General features: G+C 38.8%; 1 protein-coding gene and 1 long non-coding RNA gene across 2 annotated transcripts; both read left to right on the plus strand.

The window, feature by feature from the left end:
* The first annotated feature begins 8,325 nt into the window (after positions 1–8,325).
* Positions 8,326–18,145, plus strand: LOC148843832 (uncharacterized). The gene is made up of 3 exons (XM_088959799.1): positions 8,326–8,702; positions 8,797–8,964; positions 17,724–18,145. Exons 1-3 carry the CDS (start codon positions 8,563–8,565, stop codon positions 17,956–17,958), a joined length of 543 nt encoding a protein of 180 aa, XP_088815925.1. The 5' UTR covers positions 8,326–8,562; the 3' UTR covers positions 17,959–18,145.
* LOC148843833 (uncharacterized) lies at positions 12,889–14,946 on the plus strand. The gene is made up of 3 exons (XR_016103793.1): positions 12,889–14,067; positions 14,162–14,253; positions 14,437–14,946. It is a non-coding gene; the product is annotated as an uncharacterized LOC148843833 (long non-coding RNA).
* Positions 18,146–18,397: the final 252 nt, after the last annotated feature.

Below are 18,397 nucleotides of genomic sequence, written 5' to 3' on the forward strand. Positions count from 1 at the left end.
GTAAATAAATAAAGTGCATGTTTGATTCATGTTGCTTGGTATAATTCTGTGTAAGACCCTAAGACTGGAAACTTATTGAGACTCGTGTTAGTTTTAAATGTTCACAGCCATTGGATAAGTTTGGGGAGATTTATCCTGCCAAGGCTGATACTGGTGTGCCACCAAGTGTTGGGATGACCTGTCTCGGCCACCAGGGTAAGACCCAAGGCACATGAAGTATGGGATTACTCGAATCCTTGAACCAGACCAGATCTCCAGTATTGCCCTGGGACCTTGGAGACAGATGGGTAAAACTGGAAAGTTACACCTGACCCCTAGACTCGATTATGACACTTCACTAGGTGTCGGATCGGGTTATCTTTGATATGCCAATCAGTGAGATCCTTAGCGGGGATCAAAACCTAGGTATGCTAGGACAGTTTGAGAATTCATCTGAGTGGGTGATCATAGTGATAGGATCAGCCCCTTTGTCGAACAAAGGTAATGATCGGGAAGGCACTCTCTCTAATGGAAACCAAACTGCTCGCAATTGATTTCAATCGTTGGAATTTTGTTTTGCAAAATTAATGTACATATATATATTTGTATGGTTTCAAAATGTTTACAAATGGTTTTGATTCCCGGGATCCATGTGAGTGGAGAGTGTGGCACTGCTCCTTACAGCCGAAGGAGAGGTCCTCTCTTGTCGGGTAGTGCTTGATCATTAAGGGCTGAGAGGTTAAGTGTAAGACCATTTAGGATAATACTTGATGGGCTAATCTTGCACCTACCCACAATCCCTAGGCTTTTATAAGATGGCTTGGCCCAGGGATCACTTAATGTAAGTGTTGGGCCCATAGGGTCCATGTGATGGGCTCAGAGGTTCACTAATTTTTTCAGTGAATTCGGTTGGACCTTATAATAAAAATTGGGCCGAACCCATGTGGTTGGTGTGTAGATCAATGCTTGGGTCCCATGCCATACAAAGAAGCCCAACTGCGCAGCAGATTGGAAACTAGTTAAGCACTGAACACTTAATGAGCCAAAAGCCCATTTCGGGCAAGGCTGATATGATCACCCATCTATGGGGCGTATCTGGGATTAATGTTAGAAAAAGGGTTGGGCCTTTAACCTTATCCACTCTAGGAGACCAAATTCAAATCAGATTTGAATCTGGTAACCTCCTAATAAGATCAGGAGTAAGCTAACTTAATCTGCAGATAGGATTAAGATCATTCCTTATCCAAATACTGATTTGGATTGGGATAACTCCTAATTAGGAGGTTTCTTAATCAAGAAGAAAAGAGGAGAAACCCTGAGAGAGATCATAATTAGATTTCGAACCTAAGGGTTGTGGGCAAGAAATGATCTTGCGAATTGAGATTGGATCTCATACACACTCCAGAGAGAATAAAAGCAATTCAGCCATCTTCGTCCCAAGAGTTCTCCTCCAGCCGCCACCATTCTTTCTGGCAAGATTCTATCTTTGAAGAAGAAAGAAATCAAGAAATCAATTCTTGACATCTGTCTTGCAAAAAAGACTAAAAAATTTTTGGTGCTCAGAGTTTCCAAAGGATTCTTGAGAAGGATCCAGTGTGTAGGATGCATTCTGCTGGTTCCGTTCCACATACAGCCGTGTCATCTTCAGCAGGAGCAGATCTTGGTGTCCTCTTTGGGCATGAACACCAACTTTGGGAGATACTGCTTCTCTGGATCAGGTATAATTCCTCCCTTCCCTTTTTGGTTCAGATCTGGTTCGATTATGGTTCAAGTAGGATCATTGAATATTGTATTCTAAATTTAGGGAATACGATTCCCAGTTGGGAGAAGGTAGAAAAATTTTTTGAAATTTTCCCACCCATTCCGCAATCTTTATGGCATCCATTAAATAGATCCTACCATTCTTTCATTTTCTTCATCGGCAGGGTCCATTCTGATCTAGTTGTAACCAGAGTATGCATCCAGAAAGCTCATCAACTCATGCCCTAAGGTCACATCCACTAGGTGGTCGATCTTGGGCAGCGGGAAACAATCCTTTGGGTAGGCTCTATTCAAATCACTATAACTGACACACATGCGCCATTTACCGTTGGCATTTTTTACCAAAACTGGGTTAGCTACCTAGCTTGGGTAATGGACTTCCCTGATGAAGTCTGCCGCTAAGAGCTTCCCGACCTCTTCATCGACTATCCTCCAGCGTTCTGGGGCTAGGTTGTGCTTTTTCTATCTAATCGGCTTGACTAAGGATTGGTGTTTAACTTGTGAGAAACTTACCAGCTGAGAGTGAAGTGGTTCCTCGATCAAAGCGTTGATCTGGAGGGTCTTAGCTGGATCATCAATCGAAACTGAGATGTGAACCGTCTCCTTTGTTGGTGTAGCTCTCTCCTCAACATACTCCGTAGGTCGCTCGAGCTTGATGTCAGCCGCTAGTTTGGCTTTCCCCTTAAGGGCGGCTACGTAGCATTTGCGAGATTCGAGCTTATCTCCTCGCATAACCCCTACTCCATAGTCTGTAGGGAACATCATTGCCAAGTAGTAGGTGGATACTACCGCACGTAGGGCATGCGTAATGGGCTAACCTACTATGGCATTGTAAGGAGATGGGGTTGCGACTACCAGAAACGTGTGCTTGAACCTCGCTATGTTCATCCACATGCCGACCTCCACAGGTACTGAAACTCACCCTAGGGGTCTGATTTCTTCGCCACTGAAGCCTACAAGGGGGGTATCCATCAACTTTAGGTCACTTTCCTGGAGCTGGAGCTTGTCGAAAACGCCTTTGAACAGTATGTCGGTCGAGCTACCTGAGTCCACTAGGACACGCTTGACCTCGAAGTCGTTGAGCCTTAGCTTTATTACTAGGGTGTCGTCGTGAGGATACTAGATCCTGTGCACATCATCCTCCATGAAATAAATAGGCTCTTCAATTCTAGGTCTCTTTTGTGGATTCTGCTCCTCGCTTTCTAATTTGCGGACTGAAGTCCAACTTGCTACCAATGTGCACCCTGCGATGATGGACCTGCCAGTAATCATATTGATTACTCCGCGGACCGGCCTTTCCTCGGGCAACTGCCGTGGGGGCTACTCACTTTGTCTACTGTTGGACTCAGGGGCATTCTTTCTCTGGTCCCCCTATCGGTCTAGTTGGTGGTCTGCTTGGCTTCTTCCTTCTTGCTATATGAAGTTCTTCAAATACCTGCAGCGGATGAGCTCCTCTATCTTGTTGCGGAGGTTTCTATCATTCTCCATGTTGTGTTTATGGTCTCTGTGGAAGTGACAGTAAACATTATGGTTTCTGGTTGCAGGATCTCCCCTCAATCTAGGTGGCCACTTAACAAAGGAGGAGTCTTTGATGGCCATCAGGATTTCACCCCGCTTAGCGTTGAGGGGTGTGTAGCTCATCCTTTCAATAGGTGGTGTTTTGGAGTGTTGACCTGACTTGTGAGATCGCGAAGGAGATCGGCTCCTAGATTTATTTCCTCCTCTGCTTGGAGACTTGCTCTTTCTTCTCTTACAACTGTCGTTACTGGTATTGTCACGGTCTCTTTTTCTTTTCTCAATTGGATTGTCGGTATTCGGGTTGATCTTTTCCTTGGTTTTGATGAACTAGTTGGCGAGCTTAAGGAATTTTGTGATGTCTTTCGGCTTGTTGGCCACCACATGCCATTTGAATTCCCTATGAGTTATGCCCTTTTTTGCTGTCATGAGTCTCACCGCTGGGTCTAGGTCGGGGATCTGCAAGCATGTGTCAATGAAGCGCTTGGTGTAGCTTCTGATGGACTCCCCTTCTCTTTGAACTACATTAAGGAGACTCTCTTGGGACCTTGGACACTTCTTGCTAGTGATGAAGTGCGAGGTGAATAACTCCACGAACTGCACCCAACTCTTGATTGATCCTGGCATGAGGTTCTGATACCATGTGCGAGCTACTTTGAATGTGGTGGAGAAAGATACGCACATGCAAGAATTGTCAGCCCCAGCTAAGTGCATCTGGGACTGAAAGGAGTCCACGTGGTCGTTAGGATCGAAAGATCCATCATACTTGTCGAGGGGAGGCATTTTGAAGTCATTGGGCATCGAGGTCGCCAAGAGCTCAAGAGACAGAGGGGACGACCCGGAGAGTAGAGGAGCGGTCTTTGTAGCTACCGAGCTCCCCTCTTCTTTACCTTTAACCTACTCCTGTTGGTTTGGTCTGTCGAGTTGGCTGTTCTGGACTAAAGTTCGGCATGCCTTGTGACGCCTTCGCTATTGCTTCTTCATGGGCTTTGCATTGGTGCTGCTAACCTCTATATGGTCTGGTACTGCTCTGCCGCGAGGTAGCTCTTGGTTCCTTTGGTTTTGAGGTTGACTATCGTGGATGGAAGGTCCTTGCCTCGAGTTCGTGGCCAGAACCCCAAACTAGTTACATGCGAGCGATCCACCTTCTTGATGTGAGCATCGAGGAAGAATGGCCCTATTGGGCTGAGTGTCCCCGGACCTATTTCCAATGTTGCCTTGTGAAGTAGGCGGGGTGATCTATCCGTCTCTCCTGCCACGAGGTGAGACTTGGCTCCCGAGAGGAAGTGGGACTTAGGAAGTCTCCTCACCTTGGTGGGGAGATCAAGTGATGTTCTGCACATGAGGTTGGTTCTGCTGAGTTGCTGGGTGTCGGGGTGGAACCGGCTGCTGGCTTTGCGGCAGTGGAGGGAATTGCTACTGGTAGTACTGGTAGAACACATGCTACTGGTATTGCTGGAACTACTGGACCTGTTGCATTTGGACCTGAATGGCCCGCACATAGTGTACCAGGTCGTCAAACTAGGATTGTCCGACTCCAGGGGAATCACAGACGGTTCAGCAAAGGTTGCGCCCACCATGGAGGGAGTAGGGCATTCACTTGTGGAGCGTTTTGTGGCACGGTTAGTGTTGGGACCCCAGTCGTAGTGAGCGGTATGGTGAACTGACCAATGCACACTAATGGAAACTGAGGTTGCCCCCCAGAGATGTTCATTTCACTGCTCTGTCCGGCGTGACTAGAAGAGGCCATTGATTTCAGAGGAAAGTTGTTAATTGTGAAGAAGGATTTTTTATTGTCTTCCTACAGACAATGTCACTTGATGTTGCATGATCTGACTGCTCCCTGTTGGAGGATGATTTGGCTTCTAGTCGGATGGCGAGCTAACTGAATCTGCAAAACAAGACCAGAGAACCAGGGGTGGCTAGCCCGACGAGGTCGCTCCGATGCTTAAGTTAGTACTTTGATGCAAGCTGAATAACTTTGAGAATGTAGAGAGCTAGGGAGCTAGAGAGCAGAGAAATCATACGTACCTTGTGCTCGCAGGGTTGGAGCCTTTATATAGTTGAGTAGTTGTGGGGCACATGAAAGAGTTTTGGGATATCCGGGATGTGAAGATGGAGCTCACTTCGCTTCCGAAGGAGTAGTATACAGATGAGGCTTATCCCGTTTCACCTCCGATTCTAGCGGGGTCAGGATAAGTCCTTATCGTGATCCAGGAAAAGTCGGGGTCTATTTACTCATCGTGATCTCAAGGGATTCAGGATTCGTTGGAGAGACCTCTGGAGTTGGTTACGTGGCACTTCGAGTTGCTGGTTCCGAACTGGTACTTTGGTCTTTTAGTTCCGAACTGGCTTGGATACCGAGGTGCCTCGATGCCGAGGTGAGACTTGCGACGAGGTGGCCCTGCTCCGAGGTGAGCCTTGAGCCGAGGTGGCCTTTGTGTCGAGGTGACTGAATACGCGAGCTCAATTGTTGCAAATTGAGCTTGTCAGGCTGAGTTGTCATCTCTTGGTCAGGTCGTGTCCACATGTCCCCATTTTACTAGGTCGGGCCAAATCACCCTTCATCACTATATATTATTATATAATTATAATTTATATAATATTATATAAATATATATTATATATATAATATATATGGTTCATGTCAGGTCATGCCGTGGGCCGGACTGCGGGCTGGGCCCTACCGTCGCATGGGCTACGGGCAGCATGGCCCACTATCGTATCGTGTTGTACTGGCCCATAAACCTAAAACTCCAAACCGAAGACGACCCGCATGATAGTACTAGACTTGGCACGGGCCGTGGACTACAGCCCGATTTGCACCTCTATTAGTAGTAACTAATTGACTATTGGTAATAGTTATAGTTAATTTGGTTATGAACAATAATTGGACATGAATTGCTACAGTTAAATAAATATTCATAATAAAGGTTTAATTTTTATAGACGATAATTATTTTACTTTTAGTTATGAGTAAGAAATCATCCGCAAGTGGCAACATCAAATTTCTTTATAGTTGAATGGTCTTTTAATACATCAATAAAACAAATAAATGATTATTGACAACTGTCAATAAATGCCATCAAACGTAATGAGTTGTTCTTACTTCTTAGTTAACATTTGGCAACAATTACTTGGTCGTTGCTTATTCAACAACAATAGGGGTTGCTGCCTAAAGTAATTATCACTTAATTTTTATATATTTATAATTAGCAACAGTTAAAATGATGAATCAGGACCTGCTAATCACAACTAGACTTGTTCATGGGCCGGGCTTAGGCCTGACTTACACTATGTTGGGTTCAGGTTTCAGGTCAGGCCCCATTCAAATTTTGATAAAAACCAAATCCGAACCTGATTCATGAATATGTTTAATATTGCTGATATAAATTACAATGATATTCCCGATATGTGGCTGGTAATGTATTGTGGTCAGGATCGGAACTTTAAAATGATTGTTGTGTATGATATTTTTAGGCCACAAGTGATCACATGTTGCTAAAAGGTCTTATGAGTAACAGTATCACTTAATTATTCTTTAAAACAAAATTTCAAACAACAATTGCAATTGATGGGAAGGGAAAATATTATGATGCTTAGTATGTATAAACAAGTGCAATTTAGACCACAAGTGATCACATGTTGCAAACATTATATATTCTTATGCTTAGTATGTATCAACAATTTTAAGTGCTTTTTTTCAAACTTGGCAAAATTTCTCTAGGGATACATAAGGCTCCGTTTGGTTTATTGGGAAGGGAAAATATGGAATATTCTGAAATGTTCTTCCCTTCCCATGGTTGTTTTGTGGGTATCATGAGATGGGATTGAAAAAGGTGGGATTCTACATCCCAATTCCAGTACCCACTATTTTGATGGGAAGCAAGTGGGAATGGAGGGAGAAACTTGTTTAACAATAAAAAACACATACCTTGTAATATCTGTAAGAATTAATATTAGAACCATGAGCCATTAAAAATTACAAATTATCTAAAAACTTATTATTAAAATAATGAAATTAAAATAGTTAATAAATAAATTAAAATAATTAATTAATAAAAATTGATGTGGGGTGATTTGGCCCGACCTATTCATGCACAGACACGTGGAAGCAACCTACTGATTAGGCATCGGCTTGGCATTCCCTATCACCTCAGTGAGTTAGGTCACCTTGGGTACCTTAGGCACCTACCGAGGTGACACATAGCCAAGTTCTAGAAGTAAGTCAACTGTCTCCAGCCTCTTTGAGATCACATCGCATGTCTGCAGGTCTTATCCTTATCTCACCCATATCAAAAAGACTCGATAAGCCTTATCGGCTAGCACAAAGTCCACCTCCTGGTGCGGAACAAACTCCAGACAGCACAAGCCGAAGATCTCGAACGTGTTTCGTGAGATCTATCATAGCTCACCTATATAAGGGCATCAACCCTAGCGATACAAGGTACGTGCAATTTATTGCTCACTAGCCTACTAACACATAAGCTTTCAGCTTATAGTACTAACTTAAGCATCGGAGTGCCACACTGAGTAAGCCACCCCAGGCTCTCTAAACCTTGTTTTCTTGTAGTTCGACCGGCTAGTTAAGCAACCAACTTCCGAGCTGCCCTCCAGTTAAGAGCATGTAGACCGCGCACCATCAAAACAATTAATAAATTAGAAATAATCCAATAATTAACTAATATGTCAGAATACAATATTAAAATTACTAAATAAGCAATAACTATTAATAAAACAAGATATTAATAATAAATATAAACTAATAAAAATTAAAATATTATAACTAATAATTAATAGTTGATAATAAAAAACTAAGTCATAAAAGTATTGTGAATTAATTAATAATGAACAACAAAATCATTAACAATTAATTAGTTCACTAATTAACGAATAATGAAATGATATTTTTTTCCAAAAGACACCGCCTGAGAAAGCTACAGCCAAGCATTTATGCATAAGTACTTTTTACGGTCTCAGAAATTTTGTCCTAGGTTCAAGCCAATGGCATCGAAATCAAACCGTGTTTTGCTTGGAATATATCAATCGACCACGAGCTACTAGGCGGCAGTCCACCGTTTGAGAGAGATCTAGAGAGAGAGAGTAAAAAGATCTCAATATCTGTAGGTTTTTGAAAATTCCTCTACTCCATTCCTGTTTATACACGTGGCTAATTAAGAATCATAAAAGGATAAGCTTGGCGGCAGCTTCCGTAGCAGTTTTATGTAAAATCTACTCATCCATGGCTTACAATTTTGAAGCACACCAGAATTCGGAACATTCTCGACGGCTTACTACACAAAAATCATGGCAGTTGCTTCTTCTCAACAGAGCTTCCTCACTAACGCCCTGACTGCAACCCAGAAACCCAGAAATAAAAGGAATATCAATTCAATAACTCTAATATCATGCCGATCCTTCACCGATGACCACAGTCACTCCTCAAGGTGAAGTACCCGTCGTCTCTCCTTTTGATAAAACTTCACTTGTGTTCTGTCAATGGTTGTTTAAGATTTGCTTCATTTCGTGAACTTCTTACAGCAAGAATGAGATGAAGTTGGCAAAGCTAGCTATTGTGACGTTTGCTGCCGGCGTCTTGACACTGGGACCCGTTCATGAAGCATCGGCGGCGAAGACTGGTGGTAGAGTGGGCGGTCAGGCGTTCCGATCTTCAGCTCCTCGGTCATCTCCTAGAATCAATAACTCCAGGTAACCAAAGTAACATCCGACGGGAAGATTAGATTTTGAAAGTTGGAATTTGGAACATAATAGTGTTCATTTCAGTTCATGATTTTCCCACTACAAAACAAATAACCAAAAGGAAAAAGTGAAATAGATGAAATTAGATTCCTCTATCATGGATATCTTTACCATGGCAAACAATTGATTTGGTCTATATCTGGATTAGGGTAGAAAGCAGGACTCCTTTCTCTCGCTTTTTTTTTTTCTTTTTCTATATTTTTTAGGTGGGTGTAGGGAAAGGAAGGAATTGATTACCACTTACCCCAATTAATACCCCAATCCTCCGGATTTCAGATTCTACGTTCTGGCTCCAAAAATGGTGCTGCATGGAATCTGCAAACTTGCAGAACAATAGACAAAATTTCTGCAGTTTCATCAGAGAATGAAATCTGGTTCTGTTACTCTGCCCAAATTCCTTTACTAGTTATATCACAGCCAATCACCTCCAAATCACTTGTGGTTCCTTTCAAAGTTGAGCAGTTGAAAGGAAGGTATTGGAGTCCTCATTCCTCCGGTTATGACATTCTACATTTGGCTCCGATAATGATGCTGTGTAGAATCGGCATACTTTCAAACATGGTTTTCAAAACCGGACCTGACCGGACGGTCAGACTGGAAAAATCGGGAATTGGTCAGGTGATTGGTTTCATTTTTCCCCAAAACTGATTTTTTTTTAAAAACTGTTGATTTTGGTCAATAAACCGCTGATTAGGGTGATTAACCGTTTGAAACATTTGAACGGTTTTGACCATTTTTTATTTTTTTAATTTTTTTTAATATTTTTGTTAAAACGGGCCGACCATTTGATTTGAACGATTGAACCATTTGACCTGATAAACAGACCCTTGATCGGTTCAATCTCCGGGTCAATTTTAAAAACAATAATTTCAAAACAATAGTCAAAAGTTTGCGGTTCAGCAGAATCTTAAAATCCAGTTGAATGAGAATTGTCATCTGAAACTTTCATCAGAGAATGGATTTTGGTTATATTTATTTTTCCATTGTCCAAATTCCTCTCTAGTTATATAAGAGTATGTTATCTCTATATCACTCTGGTTCCTTTACGATATTAAGCAGTTAATGCCATGGGAACCAAACTTATCTTATAGCTTGATTTGTGCATACGTAGTCTATGTCTATATATCTATAGACATATAGATATATGTCTATTTTGTGTTTTTTTGTGTTTTTTTAAATAATAACTTCAGTAGACTTTCATCCCTCATTAACTCACCAGTCACCACTAACTCTGCTTCTCTTTCTCATAAGTCCTTTAGATCATCTCTTCGTTAATCATGTCATTAACTCTCTCTTCTCTAATAATTCATTCTACTAGTTCTCTCTCTCAATTTTTCTGTAAATTGCTTAAAATTCATTGACTACTGTTTTTTTTTTCTTGAAATTTTCTTTTTTGTTGAAAATGAATAATAAACCAAACAAACTTTGTTTAGAACTAATCATTCCATCCGGGTCCAGAACTGCATTAGGCACACAAATTTCAAGGCTGGGCCTATGCCTAATACTTAAAGCCCAGTGTGGGCCGCCCAACCCAATCTTCAAATAAACAAAAGTTTATGCTTGGGTTGGACATAAGAGGATATGCTTTTTTCCCCTTTTTTGAATTTTTAATTTTAGTGTCATATTACAAAATCAATCAGTCAAGAGCGAGTCCACCAGTTGTTGGCATTCTAATAGTTTGAATGGGGATATATATCTATATCTATATCTATATCTATATCTATAGAGAGAGAGATTTTTTTTCTAATCCAAATTCTTTTTTTTTTGTTTTATATTCAAATTTCATTTAATTGGTTAATTGTCATAAAATTATAATTTATAATTAAATAACTAAAATTAATAAAAATAATTAAAATTAAGAAAAAGTATTAAAATTTAGCGAGCCTTTATCTAACGATTATTAAAATATTAAGAAATTAATTAATAAAATTTAGTAGTTCGTAAATTAAAAATTAAAATTCATATGAATTCCATTTAAAGTAATTAATATTAGCAGAAAAATTAAAATTAATAATAGAAAGTAAGCATTATTAAAAGTAATAAAACAAACAATTTGCATCCTACATAAAATAATAAAAATAATAATGGCTCAAATGGAAATGTCATAAGGCTACTTCTCCTTAAGGATGATTATTTATGACCTAGTCTAGCTCGGCCAGACCTGTAAATTTCCATGCTCAATAAACTATTTTCTTGTAAGCTTGGTCCAACTTGGATAATCCACATCAAGCCCACACATAGTGTGGGCTATGTCCAGGCTAGGCAACCTCTAATTTGACCTAAAAGTTATATACATATATGGCATATATAATATATAATATTTAGATAAAAAAGCATTCTCATTCCATATAAAAAAATAATAATAGATTAATTGAAAATGTTATAAGGCTCCTTTCATTATAACCTAGACCAACTCAACCAAACTTACAAATTTCAAGGTTAAGGCAATTATTTTCTTCTAGGCTAGGCCCAACTTGGATTCACACCCAGCCCACACATTATGGGATCTAAGCCTAGACTAACCCTAAGCTTGACTTGGAAATTAGTTACATATATGGTAAATATTATTTATATTTTTTAAATGATATATATAGTCATTTCTTAATATTCATATATGGAATAATATATTAGTATGTAAATAATATGTATTTTTTTTATAACTGATTAAAATAAAAAAAAATTAATTTATAAAAGAATCATAGTTTTATAATTAATACAAGCAAACTTGTCCCTAACCCAAGCCTAAACAAATATTATCAAGCTTGGGGTTTAGAATAGACCTAGTATGGGCAACTTTAAGAATTATTAATACACTACAAAAATACAACCTGAGATCTTTTATTTTTTGAATCATTAATGGGTGTAGCTTGACCCATTTTCATTTATGCTTATACTTTAATTTCATAGGCTCCTTCGACTTTAATTTCACTTAACAAAACTCGTGCATCATATGAGTCTAGACTCCCAACTAACTAGTGTTCTAATCAAGGATCAAAGTATTAGTAACGGGTATTGTATCTGATAATTTAGAAACAGATACAAATATGAATATGCTTTAGAAACACATGTTAGGGAAATGCATATAAATCACATAAATATATAAATAACACTAAATCTAAAGTTGAATTATTAATGAACAATGTATAAACAAATGAGAAAGGCACACGTTAATTGGTTATATGAATTGCAATGAATTAACATTATCAAGACTCTAAAGCATATATAAAATACAAATCATACAATTATTATCACTTATAATTTTCAAATTTTATTAAACTTTTCACAAAATTTATTTATTTATTAATATTATATAAATAATAACTCTTATTTTTTCAAATAATAAATATGTTTTCATTTTAATATATAATTGTAAAATAAAACATATAAATAATTTAAGGTAGATAAAATAAATTATTTTTATAATTTTCAGTTTTTATTAAGATTTTGGAGAATTAAATATTTAATTATTTATTTCTGTTTTTTAAATTATAACATTATTTCATTTTTTATTAAATTTTTAGGATTTTTTTCTTTATTTAGTATTTTTATATAAATAATAACATTACTTTTTTCAGTAGTAAATATGTTTTCACTTTTAAATATTAAATTATTTATTTTATTTTTATAATAATAATTCTATTTCAGTAGTAAATAAAACCGATTTAAATTTTTGTTTACAATTCGGTTGATTTAATCAGCAAGGGCACACGTTTAAAAATTGGGTAAATCTCTTAAATTACCCTATTGTTTACAAAATTGACAAACTGTATATAGTCTTCTGCCCTTAAGTTTTCTGACAATTCACTAGTTCTACCCTTCTGTTAGCATCCTTTAATTTTCGTTAAAATTGGTGTTTAAAACTTTTTAAAACCCAATATCACCCTCATCCCTTTCCTCTCGACTGGCAGCCCCTACTTTGACTGTGTTTACACCCCGCCAAATTCATCTCATCCCCACCGGAAGCTTCCACCGCTCCGATTAGACCACCACCAGAAGCCTCTTCTTCCTTCTTCCCCGAACTCCGCCGGAGCAAGTCCTTCTTCGGTCCCAAAGGGATGGGATCTGCCTCTCTCTCTCTCTCTCCTCGTCCCCTTCGTTCTCTCTCTCTCTCTCTCCTTTCCTTCGTTCTCTCTCTCCCTCTTGCCCTAGTCACGCAGCGGCTCACAGTGCGGCAACAACGGGCACAACTCCTGTACCTGCTCCGAAGTTGTGGCCGCTTCTAAATCCATCGGTGGATTCACACTGTTCGGTGTTCGGGTTACCGAGGGCTCGATCCATAAGACCGTAAGATAGAGCCTTGATGCCTTCGAGTATTTGCTTAGATTATAGTGTGTTGTTTCATCTTCTGGATTACTTCTCTTCCACTTCTTAAACCCATCAAATCCCCATTGCTTCTTTGCTGACTTTGATGCCCTCTCATCCGGATCTGGCTCCAAATCATCCACATTTTCGTCTCTTTGTTCTCTTTGAAACAGAGTACGAAACGGTTTCTTCTTCACCTTCGCTTTCTCTTTCCTTTTCAAACTTAATGGTTAAAGGTGGCTGCCATCGTCATCATCACCGGACAATGGATCTCCATCATCTCCATCAGATGTGTTCCTTGCCCTGATTTCAGAAAAGGGGCATATAGACACGGAAATATGTGTGAATATGCACATGGAGTCTTCGAGTGCTGGCTTCACCCGGCGCAGTACAAGACTCGACTCTGCAAGGACGAGACAAATTGCACGAGGCACGTCTGTTTCTTTGCCCACATAGCTGAGGAGTTGCACCCCCTGTATGTCTCCATGGGCTCTGCTATTCCTTCTCCTCGCTGATCGCTGTGGGAGGAGAGGAGAGGAGAAGTCTTGTCAACGAAGGAAGCAATGGTTGGAAGTTGCAGATCCCAACCGTTGGCTATCCTCCGATGCTAGACACCCAGAAAATAGGGAGATCATTCAGTTGTCTACCGGTGGACGATCATCAATTTCCCCAAGGTGAAAGTTAGGGCACTATGGAGCCGATACTTCAAAGCGGGCGGCTACGATTGTTGGCTCCTTGTCTACCCTAAAGGTGACTACCAAGCCCTTCCCGGTTATTTCTCTTTCTATCTCCAAATCATGGATCCTCACGGCTCTTCATCATCAAAATGGGATTATTTCGCTAGATACCTCCTCTCCATCGTTAATCATCTCGACGAGTCCAACTCCATTCAGAGAGACTCTTGGCACTGCTTCTCCAACAAGAAGAAATCTCACGGTTAGTGCGACTTCATACCTTCTTCCACAATTTTGGATCCCAAGGCCAGGTTCCTCTTTAATAACGATTCTATTGTCATCACTACAGATATTCTGGTCTTGAATGAATCAATCTCCTTCTCTCCTTCTCTCATGATAACAATGAGTTACAATCTTCAATAACGATTATGTTCTTCAATTTCAGATGTTTTGAATGGAAAGTTCACTTGGAAGGTGCATAACTTTAGATTGCTCAAGGAGATGATCAAGTACCTAGAAGATAATGAGCCCTGTTTTTCCTGCCCGTTAATGTAACCTTCGGATTAGTGTTTATCAAAGCTCGGTCAATGGGATAGAGTATCTATCGATGTGCTTGGAGAGTAAGGACACAGAGAAGTCAATAATTCTTGACCAGAATTGTTGGTGTTTCTTTCAGATGTCGGTACTGAATTAGAAGCGTGGGCTTAATCACATGCACAAGGACTCTTATGGTCAATTTGCAGCTGACAATAAGAGTGAGAGGGAGAACGAAGAGGGGAAGAGTTCGAGAAATAGTAGAGGGAAATTTCGACATTTCGTTTCTTTTCCTTAGTATTTAACAGTGATGTCAATTTTTAGAAACAGTAAGGGTATTTTAAGATAGTAAGGGTACAGTTGGCCAATTTCTTGAATAGTACGAGTAGTTTAAGAGATTTACCATTAAAATTTTTACAAATTGGAATGTTCACAACTTTACATTCTTTGGACGTTTAACTTTTTTTTGTTTACTTAACCAACTGATGGTGTCTAGTTAGTAGGATCTCTAACTTATTGGAGTAGAGACTTAGGATCAAATCGTGCTAGCAAGCAGGGTTGGAGGGTTAAGGGAGGGGGATGGTCTACCCCATTATGTAACCCCATGAAGCAAAAACATAATAATAATAATAATAATAATAACTCTTTTTTGTTTACTTATATAACCATTAGGCTGTGTTTTGTTTGAAGGAAGGGAAAAGAATTGAAAACTAGATAAACCCATACTTTTCCCTTGTATTGTTTTCCTACTTTTTGTTTGACCTACTTTTCCTTTGAACCAAACAGTCTTAAAGTACTAGTATGGATCCCATTGATATAAGGGTTTGGTTGAAAAGAGGGAAAGGGACCAATGGTTAGAAATAGGGGTGGCCACAAGCCAAGTTCTTCACGAGCTACTCGAGCTCAGCTCGTGAAAAGCTCGGGTCGGCTTGGTTTCAACCAAGGTTCGAGCCTAACTCGAGCCTGGTATAGCTCGAATACCTACATATAATAATAATAATATAAAAAATAATATATATAATAAAAATATTATATATATAATATTTTTATTTTTATATATAATAATAACTAATTATTATAATTCTTAATTTTTTAAATATCAAATAAAAAATATTTTTTTATATATAATTTTTTTATTTTTATAAAACATTTTTTTCTTAAATCGAGCTTGAGCTTACGAGTTTTTGATTCGAGATGAGCTCGAGCTCAAGGTTCTAACTCGAACTGAGCTCAAGCCTTGTGCTACCTAGGCAAGCCGAGCTTGAGCCTCGTACTATTCAGCTCGGTTCGGCTTGAATGCACCCCTAGTTAGAAACCATAAACGTGAGACTAGCACCTAGCAAGCTATATAGTCTCGACTTGCGGGTAGGGGCTAAGCTAATGTGATACCCAAAGCATGCTTTTGGGATAAGTAGAGAGGTATGTCATACAAATTATCATTAATGTATACACATAACCTGCAACAAAATCACTTCATTGGGTTTTAATCAAGGTTTTAAAACTGGATCAGACACAGAACCATTCTAGGTCTAGTTCCTAGGTTGAACGATCTGACCATTTGGTCCAAACAGACAACCCTTTCTGACAAAAAATTAAAAAAATAAATAAATAACCCAAAAAACATGCAAAAACCGTTACTAGGTCGAACGATTCAACGGTCGACTGCTCGGGTCAGCAGTTCGCTGACTAAATCAACGGTTTTTGGTCAAAAAGCAGTTTTTTGATTAAACAAAAGCAGTCAAGTGCCGCTTCCCGGTTTTTCTAATCCAACCGTTTGGTCCAGTCCGATTTTAAAAACATTGGTTTTAATGTTTACTGAACCGAAACTGACACTTTTAAGAACAAATTATTTCGGGTCAAGTTGGTTGCTTTAGTTGGTTTAATTGGTTTGAAAATTTTTATGAACAGCCCTATGCTTTTTGTATGTGAATATTGGACTGTACTCACCGACATGGTGTGATATGATCCAATACATGAGGTATACTACACAACTTGTGGGATATGTATCTAATTGTGGTGTATTTCGATTCGTTTTCATCGATAAAAATATAATATATACGATATATATGATATATCCTATATCGAGAGTAACAATACTTGATTTTAATAAATTAAAATAATTTAACAATCAAAGCTTATATAATAATGATGGATATAGCATTCATCAGGATGGAATGGCGAAATAAGATTCATATAACCGAGCTCACATATAGTTGGGATCAGGTTTAGATGAAGATGATGATGATGACGAAGATGGTTCTATGAATAAATAAATTTTTTTCATCACTAATTATCACTGAAAGAAATTTGTAAAATTATTTGCTTTAGCCAATCAGAATAGCTTGCTTGAGAATTGGTTTTTTATTGACCATCCCAAGCCCAAAGAATGAAACCTGTTCCTCCACATTACATGTGGCATTTGTCTATTTATGCTCATATTGCAAAAGTTTGAGGTATCACTGTGTTTCTTGGGTGTCATATACATGTCAGACAAGAATAATATGAGCATCTTCATAGTTTCTTTGCTTGTTTATATTTATTATTTTGGTTTCAATTCAAAAGCTATGAGTAACTGACCTTTTCCAGGTTTCAATTTAGCTAATCAGTTGTGGATTATTTGGTGTTTCCCAACCTAACAGTGAAACTGTTCCAAGCCACATCCCTTTTATCCTATAAAGGAAAAGGAGTTAAGAACCAGTTGGGTGTTTCCTATTGGAATTGATTGAATTCGGTCAAGATCTAATTATTTCAGATTGGATTCTACCTGACCCAACTGGTCCATTGCCAATCTTAGGCCCCGTTTGGTTCATGGGAATAGGGGTCTGGAATCGGATTCGGAATGGATTATTCTAATTCCAACTGTTTGGTTGGATAGAATCGAAACCCCATTTTTTTTCCAATCCATTTGAGGGAATGGCCATTTCTTACCCCTCCCTTGAGAATGAAATTCCATTCTTATTGATTTCAATCTCCATTCTCATTCCTGTCCGAACCAAACAGACTGTGGGAATGAACTATTCGGATTCCAATTCTAAAAGATTTTGATTTCGATTCCAACTGCAAACCAAATGGAATCCTAATTAGTTATACCATATTGCCACTGTTTCATGAATTCAACTACAGATAAAGAAACTTCAAGAGAGACTGGAAAAGATACTATGATTCTGATTAACTATGACAAAGATGTTAATTGGACAGGACCAACATCTACATCAATCCACCAGTGGCACCACCTCTGATTGGTGGCTATGGATATGGTGTCCCATTTTATGGTGGATGGGGCTGGTCGCCATTTTCATTCTTCGCCGGACCCAGTGTTGCCATTGGTGTTGGAGGAGGGTTCGAGGTTTTCGTATTGTTTTTAGTCCTTGGTGCTGTTGCTGCTGTAATCAGGAGATTCACTGGACAAAGGGATGAAGATGATGACCAATAATGACATTTTATGTTTATCATGTTCAATGACAATTCATCTATTTTTCTTTAAAGAGGCTACAGAATAATTGAAAATGTCAGCTACTTGTATTTTGATATGGCGTTGAGAAAATTGTACTAATTCATACTTTTCAAATTTTATCTGATAATGGAAAGAAATAGTTTCGGAGCTCTCTGAAAGTAACAAAGATTCTTTTTTTTTTGTTGATCCTGTTGCATTCTACGTGTTTCACTTGATTATTTATTTATTTTATATCTGAATGGCGGAACGGATCTTATGAATCCTTTCTCTCTGAGTTTCTCTTCCTTCTCACTGATCACAATCCTATTACAGATTAACAAGCTTTTACTCTCTGAGTTTCTGTTCCTTCTCACTGATCACAAATCCTATTACAGATTAACAAGCTTTGTTAATTTGTAACTGATCACAAATCCTATTG

This window comes from Nelumbo lutea, chromosome 8 (genome assembly GCF_056320005.1).
Source record: "Nelumbo lutea isolate HS-2025 chromosome 8, American lotus-T2T, whole genome shotgun sequence".
Taxonomy (NCBI): Eukaryota; Viridiplantae; Streptophyta; class Magnoliopsida; order Proteales; family Nelumbonaceae; genus Nelumbo; species Nelumbo lutea.